This window comes from Neovison vison, chromosome 6, assembly GCF_020171115.1.
Source record: "Neovison vison isolate M4711 chromosome 6, ASM_NN_V1, whole genome shotgun sequence".
In the NCBI taxonomy this organism is placed as follows: domain Eukaryota; kingdom Metazoa; phylum Chordata; class Mammalia; order Carnivora; family Mustelidae; genus Neogale; species Neogale vison.
Genome location: NC_058096.1, coordinates 141,071,635 through 141,090,608, shown reverse-complemented (window position 1 = coordinate 141,090,608; position 18,974 = coordinate 141,071,635). Strand labels below are relative to the sequence as shown.

The 18,974-nt window shown below is 36.5% G+C and overlaps 1 protein-coding gene across 4 annotated transcripts in view; it reads left to right on the top strand.

Annotated features, from left to right (window-relative positions):
• TBC1D5 (TBC1 domain family member 5) overlaps window positions 1-18,974 on the top strand; it is a 555,945-nt gene that overhangs the window by 465,173 nt on the left and 71,798 nt on the right. For all 4 annotated transcript variants that reach the window (XM_044252521.1, XM_044252518.1, XM_044252519.1 and 1 more), the window contains one exon: window positions 2,744-2,829. In XM_044252521.1, the coding sequence (XP_044108456.1) occupies window positions 2,744-2,829 (86 nt within the window). The remainder of the gene's footprint in view (window positions 1-2,743; window positions 2,830-18,974) is intronic.

The following is an 18,974-nucleotide window of genomic DNA, read 5'->3' as shown; positions in this document are numbered from 1 at the left end:
CATGTGGCTATGGAGCACTTGAAGTGTGGCTGATCCAAAGTGTAATGTGCTATAGGTATAATATATACAGTGGATTTTAAAGACTGTACAAAAGGAAGAATGTAAAATATCTCAAGGAATTTTATATTGATTACCTGTTACAGTGATAAATTTTAGATATACTGAGTCAAAATATTATATTTAATTAAACTTGTTTCTATTTTTTTAATGTGCTCGCTAGAAAATTTTAAATCACATTTAAGGCTTGTATTTGTGACCCATGACATATTTCGGTTGGACAGTGCTAGTCTAGATCATCTCTATGTGTACATAGTTATGTTTTAGTAATAGCATCATCTTCTCAGAAAATCCTATTGAATAACTTTCAACTTTAACCTCTGATTTTATTTTCTTACATTTCAAATGCTGTTTTTCCAACATCATCTTTTTTTTTCCTTCAATTTATTTATTTTCAGAAAAACATTATTCATTATTTTTTCACCACACCCAGTGCTCCATGCAAGCCGTGCCCTCTATAATACCCATCTTTTGACTGTTTTTTTTTTTTTAATCCCAGTACAGCGATACTTTAAACTGCCTCTCCCTTTGATACTAGTAAGTCTCCTAGGAATTTAAATCGGCCTCTGTGAAAGCAATACTTTGAGCCTCATTCATATGTTCAAGTTAGATCATTATTCCTAATAATGGGTTTAAGTGCTTAGATAGATCAGCACTTCGTGTCTTGAATTGCTTGTCATTTCTTTATAAAGATGTTTCAAGAAATTCCTCCATGCAGTCCCTTATTTCATTGTTTTCTAGCAAAAAGTAACATAATCTTTTATTAGTTTGTTGGGAATCTGAAGAAAAGCCTTTTAAATATTAGCAAAAACAAAATGTATTTCCAGGTAGTGAGAATAAAGAGCAAAATTAGTCACGAATGATAGTCCTGCGGAAGTTAATTTTTTAAATAAATCATGAATGTGCTGGCAAACTGCCAGTGGCTTTCACCTCTATTTTATTTTCCCATTCTACTCGGGTCCAGGTTGTCATCAGCTACCACGAGGAAACCCGTGTAATTCCTAGAGAGAGAAAAGTTGCACTGTTAGACTTAATAGTACGGTAGTCATGGAAGCATCGGTTATCTTCATCAAGGCCATTCAGATTTGATTATTGTAGAAATGTGTTGAATACCAAACCAGAGGAGTAGTAGCTGGAGCTAAATCAAGGGATTGTCATTTTTGTCAGATGATTAGGGCTGACTTGGAAGAGATATGAAAGGGTTGAGCTGTGTAAATATTCTCTTTTCAGCAGAAAAAGAAAAGGTCCATCATGGCCATTAAGATGCAGCTTGTTAGCTTGATGAATTTCAAACTATTTAACCTTAGCAATTATATACCCCCTGTATACATACAAGTATATCAGTGCCTTGGGATTATTATGGCTCCAAGGATTGATATCAAAGCATATTGGTAATTTTCTATGAAGATAAAATGCAGCCTTTCTATGTCTAGATAGATCTCTCAAAGAACAGGGCATGCTCTAATTCAAAATCCTAGTTAGTTATTAATTTGAATTGTAAGTTCAGGTAAACACTGGAACACATTTATTTATAAGTTTCGTAAAACTTTTTAATGAAAAATGTATGTAGTTTAACATTTTTAGAGATGGTATTCATTTAAGCTGTGATATTAACATACTTACTTTTATGAAGTAGAATTGGCTTAATTTTTATTTGCCTATGAGGCACTTGACACATTTAAATAGTAGACACAGTAAGTGATAATAACATATTAGATAGAGACCCTGACCTCACGATCTCAGGACATTTCTACAATGTTTATGAATAAGTATCAAATGCAAGAAAGGCCATCATATTGCTGTTTATGTGCGTTGGTCAGTTTGCTTTTGCATTTGATGGCACCCTGCTAATATTTTCACCACCTGGGTACTGATTAAACTCGTATATAAGAATAGATGACATAGAAATTTCTAACTTTAAAAGAACTACTCAATTCTAAAATAACAGATTCATTTTTGGAGAAGGACTCGGTGTGCCATCTAGTGGGCATATTTGGCATTCTGTTTATCCAAAACTAACGGATTTTTACTCTCCTTCCAAAACGCAGCTTTCTTAACACTTCATATCTCTCAGGCCTTAAGGGTAGACTGTGCTTGTGTTACATCTCGTGTAATTTTTCAGTTTTGTTAGAATTTGATTTTACTGTATTTTGGAAAGTCATATTAAAAGTAATCAAAATTATCATAAATAAATCACTTATCTTGAGCACTTGGAAATGTGAATTTATATAGAATATAGAATTATATTAGAGAATTATATAGAATATAGAATTATATCCTATATTCTATATAGAATATAGAATATACACTTATCTTAAGCACTTGGAAATGTGAATTTATATAGAATATAGAATTGTTGAATCATTATATTGTACACCTGAAACTAATACAACACTCTGTAGTATTAAGTGTACTTGGGGAAAAAAAATCTAATGACAGGAATAAATATGTAAATTTTGAGACAGGTAAAAGTAAAAGATAAAAAATAATTTCGTTGTTTAATCAGGACTAAGATCATTTAAGGTAAAACTTCAACTATGAAAGCAAAACCCAAGCACACTAATTATTGAACTTCATTATTATATGTATTTTTTCTGAAAGAATATAAAAACAATTGTTTTTGTCCTTGTATGTGTTAATGTGTAATTTAAATAGCTTTTTACATTAAAATTTTTCTTTTCTATAGAGAAATCCAAGACCAGTGACTTACCAATTCCATCCAAATTTAGATTATTACAAAGCACGTGGAGCAGACCTCATGAATAAAAGCCGGTAAGTCCTCTTTCTTGAATGATGAAAGTTATGAGCCACAAAGATGTTCTCTGAGATGGTCAGGAATTTTTACACATTTGCTGACAATAAGTTTATAGATTTTAGCGTATCAGTGGTTAATGCATGCAGTGACATCTCTACTAAATAAAATATCTGAGTTTTTTTTAAGGCATGAGAAAATGTATACATTGCTGTCAGTGGTAAGAAAAATAGCAGAGTATTTGTTATAATTTGAAGTTAGGCAGCTTCATCTTTCTAACACTAATAAACCTGAATAAATTGTGCCTACTTGTATAATGTCTTTCTAGATCCTTGCTGTTGATTGAAAAGAGGCAGTTCTATAATATATTTTTAAATTATTTCAGTAACAAAATTAAAATTGGGTTTCCCAACTGTCTTTAGAACTACACAATAAGCTTATAAATGCATCTTGTGTGTGCATTTGTGATTATATACATAGAAATTTTAAGGGTCACTGTAGGAATAAAAAAACATTAAAATTCTACTTTTAAAAGAAATTAACATTGGCATAAGGGGTTGATGAGCAGTTTTGTTCTTTCATAATACTGTACTCAGATGTCTCAAGAGTTAACTTGTCAAACCAGAACCATCTCAAATTAGAATGTAATTTCAAAGTTTACACTGGAAGACTAAAATGTTAGTAATGATAAATGCTGCCAAGTTGTCCGAATTTTTTTTCCTTAAGCATTTTGCCTGTATGCTAGCTTTTCTTCAGTAGGATTCCAGCAGCCTAAATATACATTTATGGAGTACACACATTCTATGTGTTCTGTTCTTACTTGGAGAGTTAGAAAGAAGACATAATTCTTGCCACATAGAAACTCATAGTCTGGAGGGTGAGAACTTTACAAGAGAGTGGCTAAATTTAAACCTTGTGTCTTGAACCCTGTTTTAGTGTAATATAATTTTTAAGTGACCCATCCTTGATGGAAATCCATCACATTTTAATGTGCTGTGTCGTTGTGACACCAGCTCTGTGGCCAATGAGGCTTCTCTGAAGCTCTTTGGTTTGTTCATTTTATCAGATTCTTGTTTCACTAATGAAAGGATCTTCTCCTTAGTCACTTTGTTCATTTAATTGAACAAATTTTTATTGCATGCAAGATTTTCTTTGCTGAGTGAACAAACAGACAAAACTCCTGCCCTCAGGAACCTTACAGTGTAGATACTTGTATTTCTATTCTACCCTATCGTGTCAAATATTTAGTTTAAGTATGTTTAAAAGAACACAGTATTTTTAGGTACTTTCTTTATACGAGATCTTTCTAGCTAGAATCCCTTCTTTGCTCCGCTACTCTCCCCAACCCCACCACCATTTTAGTTTTCACGTAACAGCCAAATAACTCTCAGTTGACAACAGAGTCTGTCACACCCCAACATAAATGCCTCCAAAGTCTACTTGTAGTGTTGACATGTTCTTCCTGGGTCCATTCTCTATCTCTGTGACCTTCACTCCTTCCACTGTCCCCTTCTCTTAACTTATGCTTGCACTTGCTCTTCCCTGTTCCTGGAGCACCCTTCTTTCCCTCTTTTCTTTCTTCTGCATGATTTAGAGCTCACCCAGTGGTCACCTCACAGAGGCCCCTTGGACCTCCCTCTTGTTTTTTTTTCTCTTCTACTCACTCTCTACCTCGTTGCCCAGTCTTACTTTTGTAGTGTTCATTACTCACTAAAGTTACAGACTTCCTTTATGTGTGTCATCTGACTCCCCAATTTTCCCACCAAAATCTAAGCCTTTGACAGCTGGCACATTGTCTTACCACTTGAGAGCACTGAGGATAATGGCTGGCATGGGGAAGTTACTCAACAAAAAAAGTGTGTATACATGTTATCTTTTTACGTTTTTCAATGTCTACTTTTTTTTTTTTTCAAAAAAGGAAATGGGTTACCCTTTCCTTTCTACCCTTCATACTTTATCTTTCTTCTATTTAGCCTTCCGTCCTTGCATTTTTCTTCTCAAAACGTTGGTTCTGTTTTAGCAGTTCCTTATACACTCTTTGAAATTTGTATACATAGTATCATTGTGATGATTGGAAGGAAGGTTTTTCACCAGCTCTGTTGTACTTTCAGACTGAACCAAATGAAAGGTATATGTGAAGAACTGAACCAAATTGAACCAAATGAAAGGTATATATGAAGAACACATCACAGACCAGTGAGAGAGTTAGTAAATGATGTTGGGAAACCTGACAAATCTTTTGAAAGAATATCAACTTATAACATTATCATACACCAAAACAAATTCCAACTGAATCAAAGTACACTCAAGCAAAAGTAGAAATAAAATGCAGGTGTCTGTCTGATCTCCGGTTATTAGAAGACTTTTTAACCTTAAAAATAGTGGGAAAAATCACAAAGGGAATGGTACATTTTACTACACAACTATTTTTAAGTAGATATGTCAAAAATAAAATAAACTGATTCAAAAAGCAATTTTTTTCCAGTTGGAAAATTGGAAAAATTTATGTAGTGTAAGTAACTGACAAACTAGTATCATTAATGTATACAGAACTTACGCAGTTCAGTAAGAAACATGAGATCCTATCTCATTGGTCATTCCATCTCATGCCATGCTCTGTTGGACCCTCCTTTTCTGCTTGTAAATTTTAGAACACCCCCCAGACTTCCTTTCTTCACTGTACTCATTCCCTAGATGATCTCAGTCCAGGTCGGGCTTTAAATACCATTTATGACTGAAGGGTCCTTAATTTACATCTTTAGTAAGACCTCTTCCTTTGAACTCCAGATTCTTGTGTTCTACTATTTACTCAATATTTCCTCTGGGATGTCTCACATGTATCTTGAATTTAATACTTTCCAAACTAGACTCTTGATTGTACCTCCTCAAACTGTTTTTCCCCTTTGTTTCGCTATTACAGTAAATAGCCAATCCAGTTGATCGAACCTTAGAATTGCCCTTGAATTGTTCTCTCTTACATCACACATCAAGACCATCAGCAAATCCTCTTCAAAATATATCCTGAAAGAAATCACCTTTCCCTCTATACTCCCAATACCAAGTCACCACTAGTCTCTTAACTGGTCTTTTTACTTTCTCACTTCTTTATAGACCTTTTCTACATAGCAGCCAGATATATGTAAGTCAGATCCTATCACTCTACTACCCAGAACCATTCAATTAATGACCTGCAGGGTAAGCCCTACGTGATCTGGCCTCCAGTCTTTCCAACCCCATTTGCTACCACCATTCTTCCTCTTTCTCACTGAGCTCCAGCCGTACTGGCCTGCTTACTATTCCTCAAGCAAACAAATATGTTCCCACTTCCGGAGCTTTGAGCTTGCTTTGTGCTCTGAGCCTGGATTCTTCCTTAAGGATCCACATAGCACATTACTCTGTGTTCAAATATCATCTCTTCAGAGAACCTCTGTTTGACTACCCTATCTAAAATAATGGACCCTTTTAGTCTGTCTCTTTACTTTGTTATTGTTTTCGTTTTTTTGTTTTATAGCAATTCTTATTACCTGAAATGGTTAAAAAAAATGATTGGGGGTTTTTTATTGTTTTTATAGTTTGTTTCTTGCACTGAAATGTAAACTGTACGTTTTGTCTTGTTAACTGCTATACCCCAGCACCTAACATAGTGTCTAGAATACAGTAGGCACTACTAAAAGAATTTCAAACAGCAAATAAACATTTAAAAGGCTAGTCAAACTCATAATTAGTCATAGAAATGCAAATTAAAATACCAATGAAGTATCATTTTCACCTTTCATATTAGAAAATTAAAAATAAATGAGCCAGAGATGAATTAGTCCCAGAGATCTATTGTATAGTGCCCATAGGTAATAATAAATTAATTAATATATATTAAAAATTTGCTAAGAGGGTAGATATTATTTTAAGTGTTTTTAACACAAAAAGTAAAACAATGAGCAATAATAGTAAAGAGGGAGAGTGAAAACTTGGAGGTGACATGTTAATGGCATAGATGGTGGTGATGGTTTTACATGTGTTTACTTATCTCCATACTCATCAAGTTGTACACATTAAATATGTACAGCTGTTTGTATGTCAGTTATACCTCAAGAAAGTGATTTAGAATGAATGAATGAGTGAGTGAGTGAGTGAGTGAATGAATGAATGAGTAAGCTAGCACTGGTGAAGGTACATGAATACTTATTGGTAGTCACCAATAAGTATAATTTAAGACAAACTTGGTAATCTTTTTTTTTTTTTAAGATTTTATTTACTTATTTGAGAGGGAGAGCACAAGCAGGAGGGAAGTATAGAGGGAGAAGCAGACTCCCCACTGAGCAGGGAGCCTGTTGTGGTGCGCTATCCCAGGACCCCAGATCATGACCTGAGCAGAAGGCAGATACCTAAACGACTGAGCCACCCAGGTGCCCCAAACTTGATAATCTTGCCAAAGAATTCTTCCAGTTCTTTTTAACCACCAGATAATTCCCTGGAGGTTTGCTTATCCATGATCAAAAATGACTGTAGCTGTGAAACCACTGGTAAAGTCCCCATTTCCTTATTTAAGACCCAAAATCTTATCTGGGTCTTTTATGGGGCTTTTATCTGGCTGAGCCCTTCAGCCATAATTAACCTTGCAACTACTTTCTTAGCTTTTTAGAGGCTCTTAAAGGGCTAATGCCTTAGGGCTGTCATGAAGCAGCAAGAGAGGGAATAGGAATGATGGAGGGGCATACGCATGCGGGAACCCCCAGAAGTGATCAATAAATAGAAAACAGACAGGAGACAGGCAGGCACCTGAAAGCAGGGAACTAATACCTGCTATATCTATGGCAGTGGACTTCTATTTGTGTTGCTTATCCAAATAAGGGATGAGGATGCAAAGATGACATGTGATTTCATGGATAAGAATATCTCTAGAAATCAAGAAGCCTGATTTCTCGTCTCTGCTTTACCATGGATTGCTATAATTAAGTCTTTAAAAGCAAGTGCCTAGGTATTTTAGTGGTAGATTTTCCATTACGTGTGTGGATAATATTCACTGTGCTCTGATTTTACTTACTTGCAAATTTCTTTTTAAAAATGGGAATTGACATTTTCTTATTCATTCAACTTTTAAGCTCAGAACGACAATTTAACACTCAAATCTCGTTCCAATTTTGTCCTTAAATAACCAGAAATTGCTGCTATAAAAAAAAATAAGTACATCTAATTTGTGACCAGTCTTCAGAAGGACCTATCAATTTATTTAGGAATCTGTAACTACTAAAATGCCCAGTTGAGTAGGCATGGAACAGAATTTCATAGTTTTTAAATACTGCAGTTGCTTACATTAAGAGTAGAATCACATACCTTCTTTATTCCAGAATGTTCATGGATTTTCTGTTTTGAAAATGACACAACATGATTTCTCAAAATGTTTAATTCTCTCTGCTCTGCAGAGGGGAGGAAATGGTGGCACCCAAGATGGCAGTAGTGCCTCAAGAGCACATGTCACTCTATCTAGCGGTGCCTTTTCACAGGCTACACACTGAAGGCCTCTTAACTTGCTAAAGCAATTTCGTATCACCAACATTTTAAAGACCGAAGGTACCAAGCTCAGTTCCTGATCTCTCGACTCACCTGATCAACAGGAACATATTCTCTGTGCTAACTACTCCAGCTTTTCTCTGACCTTCACCCCCTGTCAGAGCATAGTTTAAACAATTCATATCAATGATGAAAGATTCCAGAATTATAATCCTGGTAGGTAGGCCCTCTGCAGAAGGCCCCTTGTTGGGAACCTTGCATGAGATCTAACAGGAAGCCAGTCTCCAGGGTAGGAAGATTCTAATAAGGAGGGTACCCTGAGCTCTTAAGATATATCCCATATTCTTCAGCTGGGCTTTCCATGCCTAGAGAGAGTGATGGCATCCAGTCCATTCTTACCCCAGAACGCCTGGAGGCTAATAATTCTGCATCTCTTCGTGGGAGCAGGATCTCAGCCCTTCATAGGACTCCTCTCTGGGCCTGGCTTAGCTAGAATGTTCTGATAAAGTGCAGAGTCCCAAGAAGCCCAAGGATCCTTCTAGCAATCTTGTCCTATAATATGATGAGCTTCGTGAGGACAGCGACCATATCTACCTCATTCACTGCTGTTTCTTCAGTATCTGGCACAGAGAACAAATTCAAATATTAATAATATAAGTGCTTTGTACCTTCAGTTGTAGAATAATAACCCACACTGATGTCAGGATCTGCATCTTAGAATCTTCACACTCCTAGCCCAGTACCTGGAACTGTTCATAGTGTTTAGCAAATATTTAGTTTAATAACTGAGTAAACAAATACTGTTTTAAATACCTAAAAGTCATTATAAAATTCCCCTGGACAATTTCCATTTAATATGATCAGCAATTTTTTTTAATTCGGCTTTATTCTATTTACTTACATAATGACTGCAATTGCTCAGAACTATTTTCTTGCTAAAAATTCATAAAGAAATAATTGCTAATAATACTCCCCAAGCCGTGAACCCAAGAAGTCCATGGTTACCAGTATTAGTAGTTCATTGGCTAATGAGAATTTCAGAGGACCCTGATTTCTGTCTAAATGTAACTTTGTGATATTTGTGTGCTGAGATACCTTGTGCTGTGAACACATCCATGTCTGAAAGTGCTGTCTTATATCAGAGAGGGTTGTTAATTCCCAACCAATTTTGGTAAATTGGCAATACTATCTCCTACCTAGTCCAGAGAAGACAGATCTTTCTCCTTTTCTTTTTTAATTTACACGTCCTGTTTTACCCAAACACAGACTGGAAATGTTCCACCTGATGAGTTTTGGCAATTGCGCATCCCCATGTGACTGCCATCGGAAACAATATACCTGGTGTGAACATTTCTTTCACCTGAGAGTTCCCTGGGGTCCCTTCACAGTCAGTTGCAACCTTTCACCCCAAGGCAACCTTCTGATTCCTATTACCAAATACTGGTTTTACCTTTTCATGGGCTTCACATAAATGGAACCACACAGGGTGCAGTCTTTGGCGTCTAGCTTTTTTCACTCAGCATGACACATTTATAGCCCATCCGTATTGCATGTAGCGATAGTTCCTTACTTTGGATTATTGAGTCACTTTCCATTATAGGAATATACTACAAGTCGTTTATTCTCTTGTTGAGAGATACTGGGTTAGCTCGAGATTCGGAGTATTAGGAATAAGGCTGCTATGGGCATTCTTGTACAGGTGTTCAAATGTTGTTGTTTGCCGTTGCTGTTGTTGTTCATGGATATATGGTTTTCTTTCTTATAGGTCAACATTTAGAAATTTCATTGCTCTGTAGGATAGGTGTTTAACTTTATAAGAAACTACCAAACCCTTAAAAGTAACTATACCTTTTTCTACTCCCATCAGGAATATATGGGAGTACCAATGGCTTGCATCCTTGTATAATGTCTGTAGTTGTGCCTCTTTGCCAACATCTGCTATTATCAGTCTTTTTTGTTTTATTCATTCCCATTTGGTTTGAAAATGGTATCATATTGTGGTTAATTTGCATTTTTCTGATGACTAGTGATGTTGAGCATCTTTTCATAACTTATCAATGATTTGTATATCTTCTTTTATAAGCTGTTGTTTCAAGTTTTTTACCTATTTTATGGGCTATTTGTATTTTTTTTTAATTGTAGGAAGTCTTTATATATTGTCAGATATATGTACTGCAAATATTATTCCCCAGTGTGTGGCTTGTCTATTCATTTTCTTAATAATGTCTTTTGATCACCAGAAAAGTTTTATTTCAGTAAAGTTTATGAATCAGTTTCTTCTCTTATGGCTAGTACATTTTGTTTCCTATCTAAGAAACTTTTGCCTTCCTTTAGTCTCCATTTTTGATGGTCCCCAAGACCTCCCTGAGTTTCAGGGACTCCCTAGAAGGACTTGCAGCACTCCAGAAAGCTGTTATACTCATGGGTACAGTGTATTATTGCCAAAGGATGCAGATTAAAATCAGGAAAGAAAAAGGGTTGGAGTCTAGGAAAAACCAGGTACAAGTTTGCAATTGCCCTGTCCCAGTGCAGTGCTTAAATCTCCCAGGAACAAAGTATTACAACGCTTGGTAAGTGTTGCCAGCTAGGGAAACTCACCCAAGCTTTGGTATCCCCCCAAAGGTTTGTATTAGGGGTCAGTCATGTAGGCATAAAAGAACAGCATGACTAACACTAGCTACTCAGTCACCAGTCCCCTCAGAGGTCAGACTGATATAGAGTGGCACAGGACCCAGGTTGAATAAAAACAGACTTTAACCATAAATCCACTGTAAGCAGGAACTATTTGGTGTGGCCCAAGCCCCCAGCTCTACGAAGACAATCTTACCAGGCAGGACTTTCCAGGGGCTGGAGGTGATCCCAGTTGTCGGTCAAGAGCCTGTCCAAAACAGCTTTGGAATGAACGGGATTCCGGCAGCCCAGGCCTGCTGAGTTAAGCCTTTACTGTAGAGTCTCAAAGATATTTTGCATTCTTCTAAACGCTCTGTGGTTCTAGTATTTGTATTAAATCTGTGGTCCACCTCAAATTAATTTTTGTGTTTGGAGTGAGGTAGAGATTAGGTCCATCTTTTTCTTTGTAGATAGCCAGCTGTTCAGTGCCATCTATTTAATCTTTCCTTTACAGAGTGAGTTGAACCGGATCCTTGGTTGAAAGTCAGTTGACCATATGTATGTATGTCTCTTTCTGTATGTTCTATTCTTTGTCTAATAACCATCATCACTTATTCATGTACTTTAATAGCAAGTCTTGATTTTAAGTAGTCTGAGTCCTCCAGCTTTACTCTTTCTCGTTCTTTTGGCTATTCTAAGGCCTTTGCATTCCCATATAAATTTTAGAATAAACTTGTCAATTTTGATAAAAATTACTGGGATTACATTGAATCTATAGATCAGTTTGGAAAGAACCTATACTGTAATATTACTAAATTTTCTTCTCCATGACCATGGATCACCTCATTTAGTTATGTCTTCCAAATCTCTCAGTGTTTCATAGCTTTTCGTATATAGGTCTTATATATATTTTTTGATTAAGAGAAAAAAAATTTTTTTCTGCATCTAACCCATTCCCTTCTTTTTTTTTTTTTTTAAGATTTTATTTATTTATTTGACAGAGAGAGATCACAAGCAGGCAGAGAGGCAGGCAGAGAGAGAGAGAAGGAAGCAGGCTCCCAGCTGAGCAGAGAGCCCGATGCGGGGCTCAATCCCAGGACCCTGGAATCATGACCTGAGCCGAAGGCAGTGGCTTAACCCACTGAGCCACCCAGGCGCCCCTAACCCATTCCCTTCTATGCCTGTATTTTTTTAGTGTAAGTGTTTCCTTGGACTCTTCCATGGACTCACACATTTCTTTATCTTTACTGACTCCCACATATCCTGTCTCAAAAGCTGCTTGTGATTTTAATTATGAAGATATTTAATGATTCTCAAAATGAGGGAAGAGAAGTGAAGAGGACAGAACTCCCCCCAACATGAGGGCATCTCAGAATTATATCCTCTTTCATTCTGATGCATTTCCCTAGGCCAGAGAATCCCTGACCCTCTAAAGACTTTGATATTGTGAATCATGGTTACTGATGGGAGAAATTTATATCCTTCAGATACTCTGGGTCAGGAAGTAAATTAGTTGAAAATGGCAGAATTGAAAACTATAGGAACAGAAACCTCAATATTTATTTCTATAGGTAAATTTTGGGAAGTGTAATGATTTTTATACACTGCAACTAATACATAATTCCTTATTATTTTTTGTACTAGTTTAACAAATACTATGAATTGTGTTCAGACCCATTTAGGTAGGCCCCACAGTTCAGCTTATATCCAAACACATAGTATACCACCCTTTTTATCCCTAGCAAGTACTATACTCCTTTTGCTTCATATCACATTAACAAATATTTACCTGCCACATGCAAAATAATCATAGCCTTTATAGCTGAAAGGAGTAAATGTTACCTATGACTCCTAAGGAATAAGTAATAACAAATGAACTTTTATCATTTTGTTTTAATAAAGATCTGTGAAACCTAGAGTTTCTTGAGATGTGGATAGTTTGTTTTCTAAGATAATAGAAACCTCACAATATGGCAAACATTTAGAATTACATATAGATGTCTGCACTGAAGCAAATTTTCTATTCTCAATTTTAAAGATAAAGAATTAGGAAAGGCTGAAACCAATTCATTTGATAGAACTTGAAGCCTTCGGCTCACAGAATTTCTAAGCAGAAGTATATCATAAATGTTAGCTCAAGTGTTAGAATCTTCTTGAAGACTAATATGTTGCAACCCTGTCAACTGTTCTGAATTTCCAAAGAAAATATCAATGACCGTAAATATGAAAGAAATAAATATGAATGATAATCCATTGAGGGTAAGTCAATAATGTAGATTTCTAGCAAAATAATAGAGATGTAAAGGGAATATAGTTTCTATCCAAAAACTGAATCATGTATTTTTTTTTTTACAAATACAGTGGAGTATTTCCAATTTATTTATTTTCAGAAAAACAGTATTCATTATTTTTTCACCACACCCAGTGCTCCATGCAAGCTGTGCCCTCTATAATACCCACCACCTGGTACCCCAACCTCCCACCCCCCCCCGCCACTTCAAACCCCTCAGATTGTTTTTCAGATGAATCATGTATTTATAATTACTTTTTCCAATTACTCTTTACACTTAAAATAATTTTAAAGTAAGTTCCATGGTTTTATGGTGGGGAAAAAAAAAGTGTAGGTAGAATGAGACGAGAAACTGAAAGAAAAGGGGACTATGATACAAAAAAGGGAAGTGGGAAGAAAAATAGAGGAAAACAGAAGGACGATAAACATGGAGGAAGAAGGAGGGGCAAAGAGAACAGGGTAGAAATGAAAGGTGGAGATAAAGAGGCAGGGCAAACAGGCCCCTAAGTTTGTTCGGTCAACATTCCTTAAGGCCTCTCATTTCGCCCTGTCATTTCAACAGTTTAATGAATGTGATGACAGAAGCCCTTTGGCACCTGAAGGTCATAAACACTTAGAGCTGGAAAGGGCCTTTCATCTAAGCCTGTCTCTCACCCAGGCAGGCCGAGGAAGCCTTTGTGTCTGAGGGTGATTTTCCCATCTTTTTATACAGTTCCAGAATTGGAGCACTTACTATTTTAATTAGAGCATGTTAAAACATTAGAAAGGATTTCTTTTTGAACTGTTTTCTGTAAGTTTTGTAACTCTTTTTGGTTTTGTTTTTTAAGATTTGTTGTTTGTTTGACGCGCAGAGAGAGAGAAAACAAGCAGGGAGAGCAGCAGAGGCAGAGGGAGAAGACTCCCACTGAGCAGGGAGCCCTGATGTGGGGCTCAGTCCCAGGACTGTGAGATGTGACATGAGCTGAAGGCAGAGGCTGAACTGACTGAGCCACCCAGGTGCCCCACTCATTTCGTTTTTTAAAGTCATGCCATAAAGGACTGCTTTCCCCCATGTCAACTCTCATGATATTGTAAGACTTGTTTCCCAGCTTTTCTTAAGCCATTCCTCTTTCAGCATAGTTTTAAAAACTCCCCACTGTTCTACTCCACTTTATAAACACACATCTCAATTCTTCCAGAAATTAATGCCTCACCAAACGCTGTCTGCTGTAGCTATACAGTTAGCTTCTGTAATGTAGGCTCTCACCTAGTATTTCTAGTCATATGTTTATTTACTATTAACAGTGATACATATTTTCTATATACAGGTACTGTATTTACTTTTGAAGGGAAATTTCACAGAATACAGAATTCTAGGTTGGTGGGTTTTTTCTCTGAATGTTTAAATACTCCACTTTCTTCTTGCATGCATGGTTTCTAAGAAGGTGGTTATCTTTACTCTTGCTTAGGTAAGATTTTTTTTTTTCTTCTGGTTTCTTCCATGATTTATGTCTTAATCTGTGATTTCCTGAAGTTTAAAAATGATATGATGAAGTATACTTGGGGGGCACTTACCCTGCCTGGGTTCTCTGAGCTTTCTGGGTGTGTGGTTTGGTGTCTGGCACTAATTTGGGGAGATTCTCAATTGTAATTATTTCAAATATTACTTTCTCTCCCTCTTCTCCTCTGGTAGTCCTAGTATGCATACGCTACACCTTTTATAATTGTCCCACCGTTCTTGGATATTCTGTTCTAGTATTTTTCTGTCATTTTTGTGTTTGCTTTTCAGTTTGGGGAGTGTCTGTTAAAAAACCCTCAACCTCAGAAGTTTGGATAGTCTCTTTCCTCAGCTGTAGATTGTCTGCTAATAAGCCTAGCAAAGACACTCTTCATTTCTGTTATACAGTACTTTTTATCTCCATTATTTCTTTTCTTTCTCTTTCTCAGAACTTTCTTTTCTCTGCTTACATTTCCCATCTGTTCATGCATGCTGTCTACTTATCTATTAGAGCCCTCGCGTTTTAATCACAGTTGTTTTAAATTCCCAGGCTGGTAATTCCAGCATCCCTGCTATATCTGAGTCTGGTTCTGATGCTTGCTCTGTTGCCTCAAACTGTGTCTTTTTATTTTCTTTAGTAAGTCTTGTGATTTTATTTTTTTTCTGATAGTTGGATATGATGTAGTGGGTTAAAGGAACTGCTGTGAGTAGACTTACAGTGATAGAGGGATAAGGTGTGTGAGGAGAGGAAGCATTCTGTAGTCCTGTGAATAGGTCTCAGGCCTTTCATGAGCCAGCACCTTCAGACTATGAACATCACCCATGCCTCTTACCCACCCTCCCCAACTTAGGTGGGACGGGTGGCTAGAGGGGTTTGGCGTTGGGTGTTTCCCTTCCCTCAGGTCAGTTAGGCTCTGACAAAACCTCAGCAGGTTGGACTTTGGTTAAATAGTTTCTCCTGAGGGCAGATAATATTAAGAAAAACAGGACGCTCAGGTGTATTTCAAAATGGTTCCTTTCCATTCCACCTGTTGTACGTACAGTTTTTCTCTCATATTCACCACGACACTCTGGTAGAACTCCAAGAGGTAAAACTCAGAAGTGTGGGCTGCCCCCTGTGTGACCAGGCCCCTTGGAGTTTTTAATCTGTCCAGCTGATTCACTCTCAGCCCCTAATAACTGGGCAGTTGCACTTCACATTTCCCTACTCCAGCTCTGCTTCCTGTGGGTATCTGCTCTAGTCAAGCCTGATTCTCTATGGTCATCTGTCAGTCTGTCTGATCTGGGGACAGCAGTTTGCCCTATGACCTCACTTTTATGGATCTAAGAAAAATTTGTTTTTGCTTTGTTTTGTTTTGTTTCAATTTGTTCAACTTTTTTCTGGTTGTTAGGAAAGAGCAGATACTTCCAAGCTTCTTACATGCCAGACTGGAAACTAAAAGTTCACTCATTTAGTATTAGTGCAGGTTAAGAATCTTACTTTTCTATAGCAGCTTTCCTCTGGGCTTGTATTAGCCTTAAAGACCAAACTAAGACACTAATGTTTAGGAGTCTGTTTGTTTTTTAATATGAACTCATGTTAATCCACCTCTCTATTCTGTGTGTAATGCACAATTGTAAAAAGGTTTAACCTAAGTGCTAAGATTTTATTTCTCTTTGTTAGATTTTATCTGTTTAATTCATTTCTTGTGCTAGCCTGTTGAGAGTATTTTAAATTTTGATTCTTTTATCTGATAGATTGGGTATCTCAAATTGAATAGGAGCATGTTTTCTTTCCTTGAGTCACAAAATTAGAGAATTTTCTATCTAAGAGGGACCCAAAATATCATATAATTCAGCCTCTTTGTATAAAGATAAGGAAACTTAGTCCAGAGAATAGCTATAACTCTCCCCACCTGTGCAGCTTACTGATGGAAGGAAGATTATGACCTTAAAAAATGGACTGTGAGCAGAGCAGGTCTGTGAGCCAAGTGTGAAGATAGTTGTCATCACCAGAAGTCCTTGGTGGGTGCTAGAACATTCAGCAATAAACCTGAGGTACAGCTCCCCACCTATAACTGAGCACACGTTTATCCTCCATTAGATCCCACTGGCACTGACATAACCTGATAAATCTAACAGACTTTAATACTTAGATAAGAAATAAAGTTGCCTTAGAATGACTTGTTTTTAGTGAACCATACGGCTACTTGTAATAAACTACAACCATTTCTAAGTAATTAGTAAAAAAAATTTGAATAAGCCAGTCTGTTTTCCAGTTGGTGGTTGCTACAATCCTTTTGAAAAATTAGAACATTCTCCCCCACTTCCATTCTTCTGATATTTCTGTTTTTATTCAATAAAACAAAGTGGGTGTTACATTTAAACATAAACAAAACCAACCATCTGAAACTTTAAAATGTACCTAAGTAATAATTGAGCCAATGGACTATTTAGAAAATGTGTGGGGAAAACTTTGATGCTATTGCTATAATCAGAGGCAAATATATAGCTTTAAACTCTTTTTTTGGGAAAGAGGGGGAATGAATAAGTGAATGAGTGGATGAATGAACGAATAAACTGAGCATTCAACCTTGGGGAACACAAGAAAGGAAATAACAAGGAAAATATAAATTAGAGTATAGAGAAAAATAAGTACAGATAAATTGAAAACTCTTTGACAAAAATATAAACAAGCATGTAACAAAATTTTATCACAGAAGGAGTGAGATAAACAAATATCAGACACTTAATATCAGACCTAAAATAAATCCTTAGATAGAAAAGAAAAAGCCTGGGGTTGTGCCAAAGTTTGGATAACAGGAAAGGAAAATCCCCACTGTTGTGGAGAGTTTTACAGAGGTGATCATGTGATACTGATTTTAGTTCGGGCTTTTTTGTTTTTGTTTTTGTTTTTTTTTAAGCTTTAAAAAAATTTTAGAAGTTGAATGAAAACAGCCCATGACTCTGGCAGTTAAGAAGGCATTGGAAACACTAGAAGCTCTTTCAGTAGAGTATGCATTAGAAAGCCAGGCTACCAGAGCTCAAGTGGGTAGGAAGAGGCAATAAGAGCCACCCATTTTTAGAATTTTAGAAACGGATCCAAAGGGGCCCAACAGTGAAGCCAGGTTGGGTTTTGATACAAGTGTTTTAAGGAATCTTGAATCTTTAGAAAAATGCCCCATTGCTACTCTTTTAACCTACTAAATGAGTTTGTGCCAAAAGTAGGGTGTTGACAACAATTTCAGAACAGTCCCTCCCATATGATACTATTTTGTTATTTAATAATAGTATTTATTAGACAGTAATAATGAAAGAATTTGATTATACAAAACCAGTTACTCATTAGATTTGCTTAATGTCTTAACTCCAGAGTTCTCTTACTATTTATTTCAACACTGTTGACACATTGCACTCCATTGTTAGTCCAACCCCGTACTCGGTGTCCATCAAGTCTCTGACAACTGCATTAATTTTCGTCAATTTAACACACATGACTTAATAGTGTATGTCACAGCCAGTAATAATGGTTGCGAATTGACAAGGACTTCTTGTAAAGAATGCTGCTACTGATATTTAAGATCTGTGTTAGCTACCTTTGGCCAAAAAATTGTCATCCGGCAAAACAAACAGACTGGGAATACGTTGCTTTACCTAGAAGTCTATGGTTTACAGTTGTTTATATCTGAAAGATGTAGCATCACCTTCAATAGTTGTTTTGAAAAGAAAATGTTCTTCTGGAAGCAGTGGGTAGTGGATGAGGGGAAAAGTTGGTTGAAAACAAAAAATATTCAAGAAAGGAAAACAGTGTTCATCCCCTTTTAAGAGCTATTTGGATGAAAAATTGCGCGGCATGAGCTTGATCTATATGTTTTTTTGCGGTTATTAGTAGTAATGAAGATGCATTAACCATATTCTCTTGATAATGCTCTAGCAGTTTCTTAGTACTTTTATCAACATATAAATTTTACAACTGGCAGTGTGGGAATTTGACTAGTACATTTTTGTTTATAAAAAAGGGTAACAACATTATAACTTCTTCATATCTGTGAATTATGAATCTTGACTTGCAAACAAGCAAAACTAAAATGCAGTAGAACTTCAGTGTCGTGATAGCTCTTCTTCCTACTGCCATGCACAAGAAATGGGAATGTGTGCAAGCCGCTGAGTAGAATACAGTGCCAGAGGTGAATGCCTTACTTAATCCACCATTTATGAGTTCTTTTCATTTCATTCTTTCTTTTTTCAATAAACGTGGATTGAGTGTCTTCTCTGTGGCAAGCTGTAGTGTCTGTAAATTG